The following is a 21,464-nucleotide window of genomic DNA, read 5'->3' as shown; positions in this document are numbered from 1 at the left end:
CTCAAGGATGTCAGACATGTTCCTAAAATGCGCTTCAACTTGATTTCTATTGGGAAACTTGATGACAAAAGCTACCATAATTACCTTGGAGGTGGAGAGTGAAAACTGAGTAAGGGTTTTCTTATCTTAGTTAGGGGAAAGAAGACTAACACTCTCTACAAAACAGATGCAAGACTAGTTAAGGGAGATGTAATTGTTGTTGAGAATGAAAACTCCACTGAGCTATGGCACAAGAGGCTTGGTCGCATGAGTGAAAAGGGACTTCAGATTCTTGCCAAGGAACAGCTCCTACCTAATAATAAAGGTATGTCACTAACGCCATATACTCATTGTCTTGTTGGAAAACAAAGAAGAGTTTCATTTCAAAAATCCTCTTTATCAAGTCTACTATTCTTGATTTAGTTCACACTGATGTCTGCACTATGAACACTAAAACTCTAGGTGGTGCACTTATTATGTGACTTTTATTGATGACCACTCTAGAAAGGCATGGGTGTTTGCTTTGAAAACCAAAGATCAAGTATTGAGTGTGTTCAAAGTTTTTTCATGTGAAGGTTGAAAGAGAAACTTGAAAGCAGTTAAAATGCATCCGTGCAGACAATGGTGGTGAATATAGAGGACCATTTGAAGAGTATTGCAAAAGCCATGGGATTAGGCTTGAGAAAACTATGCCCAAGACTCCGCAGCATAATGACGTAGCAGAGAGAATGAACAGAATCATCTATGAGAGAATCAAGTGTATGCTCTCTCATGCAAAATTGCCTAAACATTTTTGGGATGAGGCAATGAGAACAGCAGTTGAATTGATAAATCTTTCTCCTTCAGTTCCTTTGGATGGTGACATTCCTTAAAGGGTTTGGACAGGGAAAGATGTTTCTTTTGAGCACTTAAGAGTGTTTGGATGCAGGACATTCGTCCATATTCCTAGAGATGAGAGGTCAAAGCTTGATAGCAAAGTCAAGCAATGTATCTTCATGGGTTATGGGCACGAAGAGTTTGGTTACAGATTGTGGGATCCAGTTAATAAGAAAATTATACGAAGCAGAGATGTCGTATTCTTTGAAGATCAAACCATTGAAGACTTAGATCAGAAAAAGGCAGAGTCTCTCAATGAATAATGGCTCGTTAGATATATATTTATATCTATATTATCAATTTATCATATGATTCATATTTGATACTTCATTACTTCTTATTTAATTAGTTATTTATTATTTGATAGATAATACCATATAAATTATATAATTATCATTCAAAATTAATAATTTACTAACTTAGACTACTTAGTGTGCATATATATATATGCACACTAAGTAGTATAAAATTAACAAGTAAAGTATATAAATTATCTCATATAAAAAGAAAAAAAAAAAAAAAAAAAAAAGAACGCTGATATGGAATGACTTTTCTCTGCAGGACGTGACGTTGGCATGCGTTGATGGATTTCTTTCCCTATTTCTCTGAACAAAAGAAAACGTCTTTAAAGCTTTTTCGTTTGCTAGGGATTTCTTCCTCATCAACAATCATCGACGACACCCTTCCCACAATCTATGGAATTGACCCCACCTTCAGATCCATAGACAAGAATGGATTTTTTTCTTTTCCCCTTTGTGTGTAGCTGGTTTTGATTGTTAACATTCTCGAATTTGTTTTTGGTGCAGCATTTAGGTGCCAAAAGAACCAGTACAATGTGTTTGATTTGAGTTGCTGCTGGTTGTGAATGTTCAAGCTATCCCATGTGTTTGATGAAATCTTTGTGAGAAAATGTATAGCCTTCAGAAAGAGATCTTTTTTTTTCCTCTCTCTCACATTGGTATTACTAGTAGGGATATGGCACTCATTGGCACTGCAACTCTCTAGTGTTCTTACTTTTTGTAGAGATGGTAATCGCAGCAATATAAATGATACAAAAGTCATTGTTCTGAGGTTGTAATTCTGGATTGTTATTGCCTTTACGTCTGCATTTTCAAATAGCAAAGATAACATTTGTGTCTCCATTGATCTCTAATTCTTTGATGAGCCATAAAGAGATGTTGAAGCTTTAGAGCGTGGCCACACAAAAAAGGACTATTGTTGCTCTTTTAATTGTTCACTTAAAATTTGATCAATATTGTTCATTAATTAGTGAAAGAATCTATTCACTCCTTTATTTATTTATTCAGAATTGTAGGTAATATGTAAAGAACAGGAAGATGGTGCGATTTTTGTTACTATTCTGCACCTATCTAACATTTTGATCTTTTCCCACTCTTTGATGTAATTGCTTATATGAAAAGAACAAACGATGAACTATATGCAAATACAGGTGTTTCGAGACACTACAAAAAACCATCACATTATTGACGTGGCAAACAGTAACTCAAGTTTGCCACGTCAATAATTTTTGACGTGTCTAAATTAAAACGTCAAGAAAAAATTTATTGACGTGTTGGGTTTAGACACGAATTTTGACATGTCTTTATTCGACACGTCAAAAATTATAATTAACTATAAATTAATTAATTTTAACTATAGGTAGTAAAAAATTAGGTAGTAAATTAATTTTAATTGGTATGAAAAATTAATTTTTTCATATTAGTATAAATTAATTGGTATATATGTATAGATATATATCACATGCATGCCAATTAGCTAGTATCATAATCATACTATTGTATACCGGCCAATTAATATCATAATCATATTATTGTACAATTAATATTATCACATGCATATGAATCAAACATTTCATTAATATGATATGATATGATCATGCATAAATCATTCTAGTAATATTAATGTGATAGCCATATTAATTTCTAAAAAATATATAGAACATACAGAATACATTTATTTTATAAGACCCGCAAACCTTACATGAACTCAGCCAACACAAAATATAATGTTTGGTGAGTGGATTATTGAGCCCTCACAAAAAAAAAAAAATGAATTTTATTATCTGTACATCTAGAATATTAATTTATTTATTCTCTAATTAGTTTTAAGTATATTGTATGTATAATGTGTTATATAAGAGAAAAAAAAATGATATAAATGAAAATTTTATAAATTTATCTTCCAATTATTTACATGTCCCATGTTGACACGTCATAAAATGATGACATATCACTTGAGAACTAAATTATTTACGTGTCCCATGTTGACACGTCATAAAATGATGACATATCATTTGAGAACTAAATTTTTAAAAGAAAAATTGGGATATATATAGATGTTATGCAATTAAAATATATGTTAATAATAAAATAATTTAAATACTTAACCTTATAAACTGAGAGTTAATGTAGTATTTTTTTTTATAAAAAAAAAAAAATAGATTATTTAAATATAATTTAAAAGGAGAAAGGAAAAACTTGGACAACTAAAAAACATATTAAAAGGGGAGATAAAAAAGCAAATTATATTTTTTCAATATAATTTAAAAAACGTATGAAAAAACATATTCAATTATTTCAGTATAATTCTTGACGTGCCACATGTAGCACGTCAAGAACTATATTGCAATAATATAATTCTTGACGTGCCACATGCTTCTTGATGTGTCTGTATTGACACGTCAAGAAGCTCTTCAAGAAGGCGCAACTTCAGCTGGGGTAGCGCCTTCCCTCTCTTTTTCTTTTTTGTTTTTTTTTTTTCTTTCTTTCTTTTTCCTTCCCTCTCTTTCTTTCTCTCCCCCGCGCTACCAAACCTCCCCTCCGCCAATTTTTTTTTAGCTCTGGCCGGCCGTTTTTCACACAGCCCTCCCCTCCACATTTCTTTCTCTCACCCACGTTCTCTCTCTCACTACACACCTAGCTCGCTACCGGCCATTCTCTTTTTCACGTTCTCTCTCTCTCTCTCTCTCAGTGGTTCTCTCTCTCACCGGCCGTCACTGCCGCTGCTCCCTCCTGCAAGCACGAGCTCAAACTCTGGCGGCCTCTCACGCGTTCTCCGGCTCTCCAAAATCAGGTGTATATATATATATATATATATATATATATATATATATATAGTGGGTTATTAAATATATTATATATATATACACTAATTGATTTATTTATTTATATATTATATAATAAATAAATTATATAAATATATAATTTACAGTGTATATTATTATATATTATTGATGTAGTTATATTAGCAAATTAATTTTACATGTTAGCTAATTAATTTATTTGTTTGAGATATATGTTTTGTATTATTTGTTTGACATATATGTTTTGTATGGTGGGAATATTGTTTAATGTATTTGCATGCATGCATGCAAAATTACGTACATAAAAAAACCATAAAACTTGCTTAAACCAAAAAAAAATAAAAATAAATAACTAATAACAAATGCATATCCATTTTGGTCGTTAATTTATGCTTAGATTTTGAAAATTTAGAATAAGTATGTAAATGTTAAGAACGAAAAACAAAGTAACAAACAAAAGAAAACAAATAACATAGCTAGCTGGATTTATTTTATCTACAGTCCCCATATATAACAAATGCATAAATGTTATAGTAAAAGAAGAAAAAAAAAAAAAAAAAAAAGCAACAACAACATTTAACCTAGCTAGCTATATTGGATATGTATTAGATATTGGATATGTATTGGATATTGTATATTGGATATGTATTGGATGTTGGATATGTATATATTGGATGTTGGATATGTATGTATTGGATGTATATTGGATACTGAAATGGATTTTGGATATTGGAATAGATTTTGGATTTTGGATTTTGGATATTGGAATGGATTTGTATTGGATATTAGAATGGATTTGTATTTGATATATTGATATTGGAATGGATTTGTATTGAATATATTGATATTGAAATGGATATTGGATATATTGATATTAGAATGGATATTGGATATATTGATATTGGAATGGATTTGTATTTGATATATTGATATTGAAATGGATATTGGGTATATTGATTTGGATATCAGGTTAATACGTAAATAATACAGAAAATATTTAAATTGAGAAAAGAAGAAGGGATTTTTGACATGTCAAACAGAGTAACACGTCAAAAAATCTCTCAGGAATTTTTTGACGTGGCAAAACTGCCATGTCAGGATTCAACACGCCAAAAACATTTTTGACGAGGTGAACCTTCACCCCGTCAAAAAAATTTTTGGCGTGGCAAAACAAAAAGCACACGTCATAAGGGGTTTTTGATGTGTCAATGGTATTGACACGTCAAAAATCCCTAGTAAAAAAACTACTCAATTTTTTGACGTGGCATTTTCAGCATGTCAAAATCCAATTTTTGACGTGTTAATGGTATTGACACCAGAACTCTCTAAAGATCAATATTCCGTCTTATAAAACTTCTTGAGGGTAGTACACCAGAACTTTGTGTAGTACAATGTGTGTATATATGATATGTTATCTATTGGTTGATAAGAAGATTATGGCCTAGGCAAAAAATAAAAAATGAAAAAGTCAAAGATAAAAGAGGGTATATATATAGGGATCTAACCTTTGGCAACAACATCCTCTGATCCTCCTACAAAGACAGAGAGCATCAATGAACAGGAGAACAATCACTTGTCATTGTTTCAATATGAAAAGCTGAAAGTGCATCAATAAAAGTCAGTAGAAGAACAATTAATTTATGAATTGGATGATACACTAGATTTAAAAGGATATTATGCAACAAATAAAAAAATTAAAAACCAAAAAAAAAAAAAAAACCTTAGGTGGTTTACAAATTCATCAACTTGAAACATTAGCTTGACTCAGGATTGTAATTACATTGAGGCATAAATGAAAACAAATATGAATGAAGTAATCCTTACATGAACAAATGAAAGAATTAATAATACAAAATATCCTACGACACCAAAACTCCACACCACAAAAAAATATGTGTTTTTTGACGTGGAAAACAGTAACTTATGTTTGCCACGTCAAAAACTTTTGGCGTGTCTAAGAAAGCATGTCAAAAAAAATTTTGTTGACGTGTCAATTTCACACGTCAAAAACTTTTGACGTGTTACTTCCACACGTCAAAAAGTTTTTTTAATAAAAAAAAAATTAACAATAATTTTGATATAAACAAATATGCATAAAAAAAATTTTATGCCAATTAATGTTAATTGGCATAAAAAATTAATTTTTATTGTCATTAGTATAAATTATAGTTTATTATCATTAGTATATATGTATGCATGCGTGTATATATATATATGATGCATGCATAAATTGATCAGTCTAGTAATATTAATATGATAGCTACCCATATTATTTTTCTAAAAATATATGGGACATACTTGATACATTTATTTTATAAGACCTGCAAACTCATATGAACTCGACAAACACAATATATGCGGCCGGTTAGTTGATACATTTAATTTTATATCTATACATCTAGAATATTAATTTGTTTATTTATTTATTCTCTAATTAAGTTTAATTGGAGAGAATAAATATATATATGAGAGAGTAAATACTATTTTAATAACATTTAAATAAATAAAATTTTATGAAAATAGTTTAAATAAGATAATATATATATATATATATTATAAGTTTTTGACGTGCCATATATGGCACATCAAAAACTTTTGACGTGCCATGCATGGCACGTCAAAAACTGTTGACGTGCCATGCATGACACGTCAAAAACTGTTGACGTGTCATGCATGACACGTCAAAAACTTATAATAAATATATATATATATATATATATATATATATATCAAAAATAATTTTAATTATGATATAAAAAAATATGTAAGAAACAACACTTAATGTTAATTGGCATAGAAAATTAATTTTGATTGGATAGGAAAATTATATATAGTTTATCATATTAGTATAAATTAATTGGTATATATATATATGATGTATGCTTCAATTGATCAGTCTAGTAATATTAATATGATAGCTACACATATTATTTTTCTAAAAATATATGGGACATACTTGATACATTTATTTTATAAGACCTGCAAACTCATATGAACTCGACAAACACAATATATGCGGCCGGTTAGTTGATACATTTAATTTTATATCTATACATCTAGAATATTAATTTGTTTATTTATTTATTCTCTAATTAAGTTTAATTGGAGAGAATAAATATATATATATGATAGAGTAAATACTATTTTAATAACATTTAAATAAATAAAATTTTATGAAAATAGTTTAAATAAGATAATATATATATATATATATATATATATATATATATTATAAGTTTTTGACGTGCCACACATGGCACGTCAAAAACTTTTGACGTGTCATGCATGGCACGTCAAAAACTTATAATATATATATATATATATATATATATATATATATCAAAAATAATTTTAATTATGATATAAAAAAATATGTAAGAAACAACACTTAATGTTAATTGGCATAGAAAATTAATTTTGATTGGATAGGAAAATTATATATAGTTTATCATATTAGTATAAATTAATTGGTATATATATATATGATGTATGCTTAAATTGATCAGTCTAGTAATATTAATATGATAGCTACACATATTATTTTTCTAAAAATATATGGGACATACTTGATACATTTATTTTATAAGACCTGCAAACTCATATGAACTCGACAAACACAATATATGCGGCCGGTTAGTTGATACATTTAATTTTATATCTATACATCTAGAATATTAATTTGTTTATTTATTTATTTATTTATTCTCTAATTAAGTTTAATTGGAGAGAATAAATATATATATATATATATATATATATATATATATATGATAGAGTAAATACTATTTTAATAACATTTAAATAAATAAAATTTTATGAAAATAGTTTAAATAAGATAATATATATATATATATATATATATATATATATATATCAAAAATAATTTTAATTATGATATAAAAAAATATGTAAGAAACAACACTTAATGTTAATTGGCATAGAAAATTAATTTTGATTGGATAGGAAAATTATATATAGTTTATCATATTAGTATAAATTAATTGGTATATATATATATGATGTATGCTTCAATTGATCAGTCTAGTAATATTAATATGATAGCTACACATATTATTTTTCTAAAAATATATGGGACATACTTGATACATTTATTTTATAAGACCTGCAAAACTCATATGAACTCGACAAACACAACATATGCGGCCGGTTAGTTGATACATTTAATTATCTATACATCTAGAATATTAATTTGTGTATTTATTTATTCTCTAATTAATTTTAATTGGAGAGAATAAATATATATATGATAGAGTAAATACTATTTTAATAAAAGTTAAATAAAAAAAAAATTTATGATAGTTTATATAAGATAATATATATATATATATATATATATATTTATTATAAGTTTTTGACGTGCCATGTGTGGCACGTCAAAAACTTTTGACGTGTCATGCATGGCACGTCAAAAACTTTTGACGTGTCAAGCATGACACGTCAAAAATAATATTAATTTTTAATTATATATATATATATATATATATCAAAAATAATTTTAAGGGTTAAATACTAAATTAGTCCCTAGGGTTTCACAACTTTATTTTGTCCTCCCTGGGGTTTCATTTTTATCACAAGAGGTCCCTGTGGTTTTGATAAGTGACCAAATTAGTCCATCCGTTAGTTGACCGTTAAATTGACACGTGGACCAATCAGACGTCGACACGTGGCACATATATTAATTTTTTTTTAATTAAAAAAAATGTTTTTTTTTAAAAAAAAATTAAAAAATATATATTAAAAAAAAAAAAAAAAAAAAAAGAAAAATCGGAAGAAACTGGGGGTGGCCGAGCCACCCCCTTGTATGGTAACTTCTGAAACTCCTCCATCCACGTCTTCACCTTCTTCTGTGCCCCGTAACCCCTCGGAAAACTCATGGGGAATGCCAATGCCGTTTGCCCCCTCTTGAATTGCCTATACTCATTACCCAATTTACTACTCTCATTACTCCTCTCTAATGCCGAGGCTGCGAATTCCTCACGCCATTCAGCGAGTCGCAAGCACGCGACCCCATTCGAGGCCTTAATGAATCGAAAATGATCCGGGTGCTTCGGAACCAATACTTTAGCAAAATCATCTGGCAAACCCAGATCCCATTTCAACGGATACAAAGATTGCAACTCTATAGTCCTAGTTTTCATCATCATAAGCAATCTACAGAGCCTCTCCACAGTGTCACTCTCACGGTCTTGGTGAATACTTTGCTCTTGTGAGTCTAACAATAATGCAGTGTCTGTCAACTTAAAGCAAGGAAAATTGGCGTAACGGGTGTGAGGGAATTCGTGAAAGAGAGTGGGGTACCTGCGCAAGAAGCGAAGAACGGGGACGGTGAGGCCGAGAAGCTTTTGCCAATCGGCGACGGACTTGGCAGTGAGAAAACCGGTTGGGGAGCGCTTGATAGCGTCCTTGAGGAGGCAGGCAGCCTTGAGATCGGTCTCGGTGTCGATGATGTGGTCCAGGCTTCCACCCCCATCCGGCCAGATGGGGGTGGCCTGGCCACCCCCATGGCCAAAGAGGGTGGCCGAGCCACCCCCAAATTCCCAAGGGGGTGGCTCGGCCACCCCCAGTTTCTTCCGATTTTTCTTTTTTTTTTTTTTTTTTTTTTAGTATATTTTTTTAAATTTTTTTTTTAAAAAAAATTAATATATGTGCCACGTGTCGACTTCTGATTGGTCCACGTGTCAGTCCGTACAGTCAACTAACGGTCAACTAACGGATGGACTAATTTGGTCACTTATCAAAACCACAGGGACCTCCTGTGATAAAAATGAAACCCCAGGGGAGAAAAAATAAAGTTATGAAACCCTAGGGACTAATTTAGTATTTAACCCTAATTTTAATTATGATATAAAAAAATATGTAATAAACAACACTTAATGTTAATTGGCATATAAAATTAATTTTGACTGAATAGGAAAATTATATATAGTTTATCATATTAGTATAAATTAATTGGTATATATATATATGATGCATGCTTAAATTGATCAGTCTAGTAATATTAATATAATAACTACACATATTATTTTTCTAAAAATGTATGGGTCATACTTGATACATTTATTTTATAAGACCTGCAAAACTCATATGAACTCGACAAACACAACATATGCGGCCGATTAGTTGATACATTTAATTATCTATACATCTAGAATATTAATTTGTTTATTTATTTATACTCTAATTAATTTTAATTGGAGAGAATAAATATATATATGATAGAGTAAATACTATTTTAATAAAAGTTACATAAAAAAAAAAATTTTATGATAGTTTATATAAGATAATATATATATATATATATATATATATATATTTATTATAAGTTTTTGACGTGCCATGTGTGGCACGTCAAAAACTTTTGACGTGTCATGCATGGCACGTCAAAACGTCAAAAACTTTTGACGTGTTATGCATGACACGTCAAAAACAATATTAATTTTAATTATATATATATATATATATATATATATATATATATATATCAAAAATAATTTTAATTATGATATAAAAAAATATGTAAGAAACAACACTTAATGTTAATTGGCATAGAAAATTAATTTTGATTGGATAGGAAAATTATATATAGTTTATCATATTAGTATAAATTAATTGGTATATATATATATGATGCATGCTTAAATTGATCAGTCTAGTAATATTAATATGATAGCTACACATATTATTTTTCTAAAAATGTATGGGTCATACTTGATACATTTATTTTACAAGACCTGCAAAACTCATATGAACTCGACAAACACAACATATGGGGCCGGTTAGTTGATACATTTAATTATCTATACATCTAGAATATTAATTTGTTTATTTATTGTAGATGTTAATTTATTTTAATTGGAGAGAATGGATAATATGTTATATAAGAGGAAAAAATTATATAATAAAAGAAATATAATTTTAATAGAAATAAGATTTATTTATATAATTATAATTAAATTTAAAAAAAATTAAAAAAATGTATAAATAGGCTTGACGTGCCACTTGGCACGTCAAAAAGGTCCTCGGGAAGGCGCGCCTTTTTCCTGCTGCGCCTTCCCCTGCACGTCGCGCCCCTACCTCCTATTTTTTCTTCTTTTTTTCTTTCTTCTTTTTTTCCCTTCCGCCACGTCGATCTCCTGCATCTTCTTCTCTCCCATTTCTTTCTCTCCCCGCGCCCAACTCCTCCGCCTGCAACCTTCAACCCGCCATTTGGTTTTTCTCCTTCAACCCAGCCCCTCGCGTGCCTCTGCAGCATTTGTCTGACCCCGGCCATTTCTCGCTTTTTTCACGTGGTATTCTCCCTCTCGGTGGCTCTCTCTCTCGCGGGCGCACGTCACCGCCGTTACTCCCTCCGGCGACCACGACCTCGAGCTCCAAAGGCTCTCTCACGCTCTCACTCGTTCTCCTACTCGAAAATCAGGTATATATATATATATATATATATATATATATATAATCTGCAAATATATATATACGGATTATATATTTATAGATTAATTTTATATATATATATATATATTAATTAATTTATTTAATAGATAATTAATTATTATAAATAAAATATGGAATTTACAATGTAAATTAATTTTATAGGTTAAGTAAGTAATTTATTTGCTTAAGATATATGTTTTGTAATATATTTGAATAGTTTGACATGTTTGGTTTGTATATGGTGAGAATATTGTTTAATGTATTTGCATACATGCATGTTAATTACGTACCCTGGTAGTTTGAAATTATGTTTTTCTAGAGAATTTTGCATTTGGATGTAGACCCATATTTTGTGTAGGTTTTGATTAACAACGGCATATCTATTTTTATCGATTCGTTTGTGAATGTTTACATTTTCAAAATTTAGAATAATTAAGTATGTAATTCCTAATATGCGTACGTATAAAGTAAAAAACAACTAACATTGGAATTTAAGTTGGATATTGGATTTTATCTACACTTTCCATACAAATGCATAAATGGTTTAGTAAACGAAAAAAAGAAAACCAACATTTAACCTAACTACCTATATGTAGTTTATTTAGGGTGCCCATATTAATTTACTTAGGTTTTGCATATTAAGATTATGTAGATGTTATAATTAAAAGTCAATTTATGTGTTTGTTTATTAAAAGTGAAAATAAAAAAATTGAAACGATGTAATTAAAGAACCACAAAAAATAAAAGAACATCTAAGTAACTAACTTAGATTTATTTTATTCAGTTAGGGTCCCAGTACTTAAAGCTATGGACAAGAGTTGGATGACAAAGTCTAGGGGTACGAGGGAATACAGGGACGGGTGTAGATCATTCGTGGACTTTGCAGTTAGGAACTGCACAATCCCTGATGGAAAAATTCACTGCCCCTGTAAGGTGTGTCATAATAAGCAACGCCACCCGCCGGATTTGGTATTTGACCATTTGACAGGGGGTAAGGGAATAATGATTGCATACAGAACCTGGTATTATCACGGGGAGAGGCCTGTCCGGGATCCTGTTGCAGTCTCTACGTCGTCTACCACGAACACAGATCAGGGTTTAGGCGCAGCGCAGGGTGAAAACATGCGGTCAATGTTGCGTGATCTATTCGGCATGCACGATGTCATGGAAGACAATTGTGAGCCTGAAGTTGCGGTGCAGGGGAATGAAGAAACTGTGAATGAAGAAGCCGACGACAGTGACATAGTAAAGTACAGTAACTTGCTTAAGAAGGCAGAGAAGCCACTTCATGATGGGACCAAACATAGTAAGCTTAGTGCTACTGTACATCTGTACAACTTAAAGTGTGTTGGCGGACTTAGTAACGCAATATTTTCATCTTTTCTTGAGTTCATCAATCAGTTGTTGCCTCCTAGTGATGAAGCTTTGCCGGTTAATACATATGAGGCAAAAAAATTTCTAAGGGACATGGGCCTCGGGTATGAGAAGATCCCGGCGTGTCCTAATAATTGTATGATATTTTGGAAGAACAATAAGGATTTGGATACATGTGCTGTTTGTGAAGTATCTAAGTGGAAGGATGAAATTCAGTTGGATGAGGATGGACAACCCATATCATCGAGTAAGAAACGCCCGGTGAAGGTCTTGCGGTGGTTTCCACTTATACCACGACTACAGAGATTGTTTATGTCAGAGCATACTGCTCCTTACATGAGGTGGCATGCAGAAGGCCGGACTAAGGACGGTGTATTGAGGCATCCGGCTGATGGTGAAGTATGGAGGGCATTTGATAATTTGCATCCAGACTTCTCGGCGGACAGCAGGAACGTCAGGCTTGGACTAACCTCTGATGGATTTAATCCATTCGGAAACATGAGCACATCCCACAGCACTTGGCCTGTAATGCTTGTACCGTACAACTTGCCTCCTTGGACGTGCATGAAACAAACTTCATTTATACTATCGCTGATAATCCCGGGCCCAAAGTCACCTGCAATGGATCTAGATGTCTACCTACAACCCTTAATTGAGGAGTTACAAGAATTATGGACTGTAGGTGTACGCACATTTGACGTGTCCAAAAAAAAGAATTTTGTGCTACGAGCCCAGTTGATGTGAACAATTAATGACTTCCCGGCATACGCAGATTTGTCTGGGTGGCCTAACAGGGGTGAGAAGGCATGTCCCTGCTGTATGTACTCGACGAGGTCCAGGCGGTTAAAACAGGGCAGGAAATTTTGTTATATGGGGCACAGGCGATACTTGCCTATTGATCATCCGTGGAGGAGCAATAGAATAACATTTGACGGTAAACAAGAATTTGAATGTGCCCCAGATGTGCCAAGTGGAGATGAAATTCTTAGACAATTACAAGATATGGCATATGGAGATGAGAATGCCGGTAAGGCAAGGACGGATAAGAAGAAAAAAGACAAGAAACGGAAGAAGAGTGGGGCGACAGAAAGAGAAGGCGATACTGCTAACGTATTGTGGAAGAAGAAAAGTGTTTTCTTTAGGTTGCCGTATTGGAAAGATAATCTATTGCGGCACAATCTTGATGTCATGCACATTGAGAAAAATGTGATGGACAACATTCTTGGTACAATACTAGACATTCCAAAGAAAACAAAGGACAACATCCAAGCCCGCACAGACTTGCAAGAAATGGGGTTGAGACATACACTTCATCCGTACATAGGCGAGGATGGTAAAACATATATGCCCGCAGCTTGTCACACGATGTCTAAGGAAGAGAAAACTCAGTTTTTGAAAGTGCTTCGAAATGTAAGGGTGCCGGACGGATATGCCTCCAATATTTCTCGATGTGTACGACTTAGTGATTGTACGATATTCGGGTTGAAGAGCCATGATAGTCACGTAATTATGCAACAACTTCTCCCTATTGCATTGCGTGGATCATTGCCAGGAAACGTGGTAAGACCACTTGTCGGGATTTCTGCATTCTTCAGGGGCATATGTTCAACGTCATTGACACGAGATGATATAGACCGATTAGAGGGTGACATTTATATTACTTTGTGCCAGATGGAAAGGGTCTTTCCCCTAAGCTTTTTTACTGTGATGGTTCACTTGGTCGTGCATCTTGTCCGTGAATGCCGACTTGGTGGACCGGTACAATATAGGTGGATGTATCCGGCAGAGAGGTAAAATAGCTTTACTAATATTCATATTTATTATTTTTTATTTTATATGAAATCGTCACTAACTATAATGAATGAATTATGATCATATGTAGAAGCCTTGGGGTGTTCAAATCTAATGTCCGCAATAAAGCGACTCCTGAGGGATGCATTGCGGAGGGCTACATAGCAACGGAGTTGGTTGCGTTCTGCTCAAGGTATCTAGACCACGCACCAACATTTCACAATAGGACTGTAAGAAACCCAGATGGTTCAAAGGGGGCGGGAACACGAGTTATCCTCGACCGTGTCACATTGACACAAATTCACCGATACATTATTTTTAACTCGGATGAGTTCCTTCAACTACGGACGTAAGTCGTGTTAGTAGTGTATACAAGTTCAATATCACCTTGAACCCTTAGTTGTGAATTATAATATAATTGAAACGTTGTATTGTAGGGTGCACATGGATACACTTAGGCGTTCATGCAGTAGGGGGCGAACGACGAAGGATCAGTTTGAAACCCAACATCATGCGTTATTCTCTGATTGGTACCGTGACTACGTAAGACTACCGTGCCGTTTAACTGTTACCGACCTATTATATTTAGTTATTGATTCATAACAACTAAAAAAACTTTCTTATGGTCAAATTTTACGTATGTGCTTACAAGTCGATCGATTGGACGATCGACAAAGGAAGGAATTAGGTGACAAACTGGTAATGCATTGTAGAGGGCCGAAGGCCACAGCGACTAGATATAACAGATATGTGATTAATGGAAAGCTGTTTCGCACTATTGCATTCAATGCTGGAAAAAGGACCCAGAATAGTGGGGTGTGCGTGCCAACAGTTGATGGTGGAACGTACTATGGGAAGTTGACGGAAATAATTGAGGTGGAGTACTTCGACAGGACTAGGTATGTTTTGTTCAAGTGTGATTGGGCGGATAACACAAGGGACAGGGGATACAAAGTAGACGAGTATGGCATACTGCTTGTCAGCTTCAAAAACCTTGTCCACCGAGGCCAGGAAATTACTGATGAGCCATATGTGCTAACGTCACAAGTTGACCAAGTCTTTTACGTCCAAGATGAAAGGGACCCTGATTGGGCTTGTGTTGTAAGAACTAAACTTAGGAACGTATACGACGTTGGACAAGGTGAAAGTTCTGATGATGAAAGTGTCAGCTACCACGAATGTGAGCTGCTCCTATTGACCAGCAGTAATGAAGTGGATCCCCAAGATGACCTTGACTACATCCGACAAGACTTAGATCTGTATGTGATTTAAAAAAATTTAAAACTTTAATAATAGATATCGTTCACATTTATTTTGACGTATTTAATGTTATTTCTTTCTACATTGATTGGTTATATTGGTGACTTTTTTATCTATTATATACATAATTAATTGAGTATATTATGTATTTTACAAGTTGACATGAGTACGCGGGGGAAGAGTAGACGACGACGGACCCCACAGATAGACGACCAGGGGTATAGACCCTTACTCCCTGAGCATGGGGAAGGGTCTTAGCCGGTTCCCTATGATCTTGGTACTCCATATCCTACCATGAGCGAGTTAGGTGTATGTGGACATGGTGAGGTAGAGATGATGTTTCCCCATGAGTTGAACACGGGTATACCATACAGTTAGCCATCGCAGCCAGATGATAGCGAGACACAATACTATGGGGAGCATGCGGATGATGGCTCAGGTGACTCGGAGGCCGAAGATCCTCCAGAAGTGTTGGGCGATCGACAACTCCGGACAATAAGTAAGTATATATGTTTAAAAAAATCAGTTTGAATATGTATAAAATTTATGTAGTTAGTATTAAATTTCAAATAAATAAATTTTACAATTATTAATGTGTTAGGTACCAGGGGAGACGGGAGCACCCAATTTCAGGTGGTGGACATCCCACCATCGAACAAGAAGTGGGAGGTCCCCCTTGGCCAAAAAATCGTCTGCGAGTACAATAAAGTATGGCAGCCCGTAGGATTTAGCGGGATGAAATTCAGAAGGGAGGCCGGGAACGTCATAAGGGCAGAGACTTATGTTAAGCTCCAGGATGAATGGGAGCATGTACATCCTCGTGCGAAGGAAGATATATGGGACACCCTTATGGTATGATTACATTTTTCCTCATATTTTAGCAGATGTATTTCAATATTTTAAACATTAAAGTGTGCAATTATACGCCTAATTTGTTCAATTTATATATGCAGACTCAGTTCTACATGCTGCCTGACTACAATATTGAGGCGATTAAAAGGGACGCCTTCAAAGATATGGGCACAAAGCTGAAGAGTTGGAGACACTCTGTAAAAAAATCATTAAAAATTCAAGCGGGTGATACTCCAGACTCAGTGAAGGCGAGAATGGGTGAAGATGCCGTTAGGAGATACGACCCAGTGGACTTGAATGTCTTGTTGGCGAGATGGTGCGATCCGAAAAATCAGGTACGTCATGAGTGTTTATCAGCAATTACGAGCTTCAAAACATTTTATGAATGACATATGTAGAAGTTAATTTTTAAAGAAAAAGTAGGAAGAAAAAGAAAAATATTCATGCTTCTTAATTTTAACTTATTATTTTCTAAAAAACAACTTCTTACAAACTAAAAACAAAACATGGAAAAAATAGGGAATAAAAAAACTATTCCGATTAAGGAAGATAAATTTGAGCCATGAACCATCACAATGACCGATCTAAGTTGTGTTTTGAAACAACATGAATATATTTGAATAAGAAGACAAAATGAGCAATTGGCTAGTGGAATTAATTGTAGATGTTTAGTTTCATTAATTCTAATTGCGTTAGGCCTGACATTTTAAGACTTATATACATGTAGGAGTATGCTGCCAAGATGAAAGAATTGCGAGCAAAAAACAACACGCCTCACTGCACTGGGTCGATGAGCTATGCTAGAGTGACACATCAAGAGGTACTTATATATCTTTATATATATATATATATATATAATCGGTTGTTTAAGTCAAAAACACGTCTTAATTTTTTTTTGTATGCAGACAATATCCACGGGGGGCACTCCTCCAACTCGAGCGGAAAGTTACGTCAAGACTCACACATACAAGGAAGGTGGCTATCCGAATGACGTGGTCAGAGAAAGATGTGTAAGTACTCAAGCATATATATTTTGATAAATTATTTATGATTAACGTTCCTTATACGAGATACTAACTTGTTTTTTAATGTACAGGAGAGGATGATGGAATTGATGCCCACTGACCCGGCAAATACTGATACCGTGACAGAAGGGACGGTACGGTGGACACCTAATGACGCGTATGCTCAGGCGCATGGAAATAAGCCGGAGTATGCTGGTAGGGTCCGCCAGCTGGGTCCGAATGTGCTGCCGATGCGGGGCAGCATACATTCATACTATATACCGTCCCAGACATGGTCTCAAAATTCTTGGAGCTCCTCGTTCTCACAGATGACAGATAGAATTAGAGAACTTGAAGAGGAGCGGGCAGCACAAAAAAGTGCAATGGATGAGATGGCGAGGCAGATTGAAGCACAGAAAGCCCAGATAGCAGAGAAAGATGAAATTTTTTAGGCTCGTTTCCGCCAGCTCGAGGCAATGTTCGGGTCGACGTCTGGGTTTGCGCTCCCCAGAGGTAATTCTATATTTTATTTTCTTTTTCTAACAATTGTTTACTGTTAGAATAACTGTTACAAACCCCTAGTTACAGCGGTCTATTTTAAAACATCCGTATATTTGCATCATATTATAGAGTAAATTTTAATTTTTGTATTGATTATTATTGGTTCACAATTCATTCGCAGGTAATGCAAATTAGGAGTTGGAGGATGATTGTGTTGAGTAGAGCGCCATAGGGCTGGTCATCACTGTTTGTTAAGTTCTACATACATATTATTGTTTACTGTTTTGTATATAGTTAGATCTCACTATATGCTTGTTGAGACTAATTGAAACTTATTTCTAGTAGATACTCTAGAAATGTTTTATTGTATATTTGTTTTGCCTTGTGTTAGAACGTTTTTTTGATCTATATATATGTTTTGTTATGTGTTGTGTTGAAATGTAGTATGTGTGTTGAAATTTTGTTTGTTGGATATTGGATACATATTATTAATGAAGTTGTGTTGTGTTGGATATATATTATTGGACATTAATTTATTAATGAAGTTGTGTTGTGTTGGATATATATATTGGATATAGAATTTTGTTTAATGAAATTGTGTTATCTTGGATATATATATTGGATATTGAATTTTGTTTAATGAAGTTGTGTTGTATTGTGTTGGATATATATATTGGAAATTGAATTTTGTCTAATGAAGTTGTGTTGTGTTGGATATATATATTGGATATATTATCTTGTTTAATGAAGTTGTGTTGGATATATATATTCTTGTAATTGCTGATGAACGTGGATTATGGATTGGATTAGATTGGATTATGGATAGTAGATTATATATGTGGATTGTGGATTATGGATTATGTGGGTGGATTGTATTATGGATGTGTATTATGTATTGGATTGTGGATTATGTAGGTGGATTGTATTATGGATGTGTAGTATAGATTGGATTGTAGATTATGTAGGTGGATTGTATTATGTATGTGGATTGGATTGTGAATTATGGATTGGATTGTGGATTATGTAAGTGGATTGGATATTGAATTTTGTTTAATGAAGTTGTGTTGGATATATATATTGGATATTATATTTAGTTTAATGATATATATGTTGGATTTTGGATATATATTGGATGTTGGATTTTGGATATATATTGGATGTTGGATGTTGGATATTGGATGTTGGATGTTGGATATTGGATATATATTGGATGTTGGATATTAGATATATATTGGATGTTGGATGTTGGATATTGGATATTGGATATATATTGGATGTTGGATATATATATTAGATATTGGATATGTATGTGGAATATGGATTATATAGGTAGATTATGGATGTAAATTATGGATTACAAATATTTGAATATTGAAATTATTGTAATTGGAATTGAAATATCAGGAATATTGGATGGAATATCAGGAATATTGGAATTATTAAAAAAAAAAAAAAAACATTTTTGACGTGTCAAACTGTCTGACACGTCAAAAACCACACGTACAAATTTTCAACAATGTTTTTGACGTGTCATTTTGACACGTCAAAAACATTTTTGACGTGGCAATTTTGACACGTCAAAACATTTTTGACGTGGCATTTTCACACGTCAAAAATGGTTTTTTAACGTGCCATTTTCGACACGTCAAAAAATTTTTGACGTATCACTGTAGACACGTCAAAAACCCCAGTTTTTTGACACCTATCCTTTTAACGGTCGATAAATGTCAAAAACGACGCGTCAAAAACCCCTAGTCAAAAACTAGCCCCATTTTTGTAGTGCCAATACAAGTGGAAAAATCTTCAAATCCAAGGGCATGAGCTGCTAGCTAGCACCATCGCACATATACGTGGGGGGTTGTTGATCATCACAAATTGCATGAATCTCATCACAAATTGCACGAAACTCATCATCTTCAAACTCCCTAAATAATGGTGGGGATGTTGTTGCATAAAATTCTGCTGAAGATGATGACACAGGCACAGCAGCAATAGGGTTCGTCTGCTGGGCAACAATATTTTCTTCTCCGGAGCTCAAGTTTCTCTTGATCTCACCATTGTTTTGGTGTATTTCGTTGGGCTCCACGACTGCAACTTGTTGATTATTGGATGGTTGGGCATAGTGTTGAAAGTTTCTGATTGGATGTTTCATTTTGTCCAAGTCTTTGTTTCTGATTTTACAAATGACGTACTCATCAAACTGCATGCATGCAAGATACACACAAAAAAAAAAAGTTATTAATAAATCTAATTAAATATAACAAACCAACTATATAAACTAAATAAAAACGAATTGAGATCCCCTAGAATTCTCTATTCTCAAATTCATAAATCTCAGCCGAAATTTAATGAGGAAGCTAGAAACATAGGTTTAATAACTTCATCATTAAATGCTGAAACATGATTTATTTTAGACCCTAAAAACCCTGAGATTTATGAATTTGAGAATTTCAAATTTAAAGGAAAAGAAAATTCACAAGAGATTGGGATTATATATGTACTTACATCTTCCACCTTTGAGTAGTCTCGAAGAGAAAACTCCTACATGATCCAGTGGCCATTGCGATCAGTACCTTTGGCCTTGTTCTTTGTATATTTGAAGACAAAAGATTTCTTGATTCCAATGAGTTTGTTGTTTTTAGGATCACGAACTTCTTGAGTGTGTTCGATCTTCCAAGTGCCACACCCAACAACTATATCCCTCCTTATCTTGCTCTTTTTCTTCAACTTCGTAAAGACAAAGAATTGTTTTTTTACCGTGGGATCAAATATAATCCATGGCTCCCTGTTCCCATAGATATCGGACTCACCCACCTCGTCGTGAGGCAACGCCTCTCCCATCACCTTCATTTGAAGAAACATAAAAATCTCTTCAACAGTTGGGTGAAATCGAAATCCTACCGGCATTTGAAATCCCATTTCAATGCTTTTATAAAAAACGTACAACAAAAAGGGCGATCAACCGACGATGATGCTGCAAGACCGGACGTTGACGTCAGTTATCTTTCTGTTGATCGATGTGAAAAGTATGGTAATGTGAAAATAGTCAATCGAGGATGTATTTATACAAGTTTCAAAGAGCATCAATTGAGTTTGAATCAAATACTAATTACTATTTCAATCCTACTCAAAAAACTAAAAAAAAAAAAAAATACTATTTCAATCAATAATGACGCGTACCAGATACTTCTAGACTTCTAGTAACAAAATATATATACATATATATATATATATATATATATATATATATATATATATATATATATATATATAAT

General features: G+C 33.3%; 2 protein-coding genes across 2 annotated transcripts; one reads left to right on the top strand and one right to left on the bottom strand.

Annotated features, from left to right (window-relative positions):
- Window positions 1-1,452: 1,452 nt before the first annotated feature.
- On the bottom strand, window positions 1,453-11,249 carry LOC148584200 (protein WHAT'S THIS FACTOR 9, mitochondrial-like). The gene is made up of 3 exons (XM_088518790.1): window positions 11,172-11,249; window positions 8,773-9,468; window positions 1,453-1,548 (listed from the first exon to the last, which is right to left on the bottom strand). Exons 1-3 carry the CDS (start codon window positions 11,247-11,249, stop codon window positions 1,453-1,455), a joined length of 870 nt encoding a protein of 289 aa, XP_088374916.1.
- A 3,962-nt stretch (window positions 11,250-15,211) lies between these two features.
- LOC148584199 (uncharacterized) lies at window positions 15,212-15,844 on the top strand. Its single transcript, XM_088518789.1, has one exon. The coding sequence runs from the start codon at window positions 15,212-15,214 to the stop codon at window positions 15,842-15,844; it is 633 nt and encodes a 210-aa protein (XP_088374915.1).
- Window positions 15,845-21,464: the final 5,620 nt, after the last annotated feature.

Source organism: Corylus avellana, chromosome 8, assembly GCF_965113065.1.
Source record: "Corylus avellana chromosome 8, dhCorAvel1.hap1.2, whole genome shotgun sequence".
NCBI classification, from domain to species: Eukaryota; Viridiplantae; Streptophyta; class Magnoliopsida; order Fagales; family Betulaceae; genus Corylus; species Corylus avellana.
The sequence above is the reverse complement of the archived record's forward strand: the minus strand, read 5'-3'. Positions and strand labels throughout refer to the sequence as shown.

Bases quoted from the DNA above. Each gene is read 5' to 3' on its own strand.
- LOC148584199 (XM_088518789.1), top strand. From the start codon at position 15,212: ATGTGCTTACAAGTCGATCGATTGGACGATCGACAAAGGAAGGAATTA.
- LOC148584200 (XM_088518790.1), bottom strand. From the start codon at position 11,249: ATGGCCGGGGTCAGACAAATGCTGCAGAGGCACGCGAGGGGCTGGGTT. The intron at 9,469-11,171 runs GTTGCAGGCGGA...GGGGGTGGCCAG, and splicing joins AACCAAATGGCGGGTTGAAG to GCCACCCCCATCTGGCCGGA. The intron at 1,549-8,772 runs GTGGCTCGGCCA...TCAATTCCATAG, and splicing joins AGAAGTTACCATACAAGGGG to ATTGTGGGAAGGGTGTCGTC.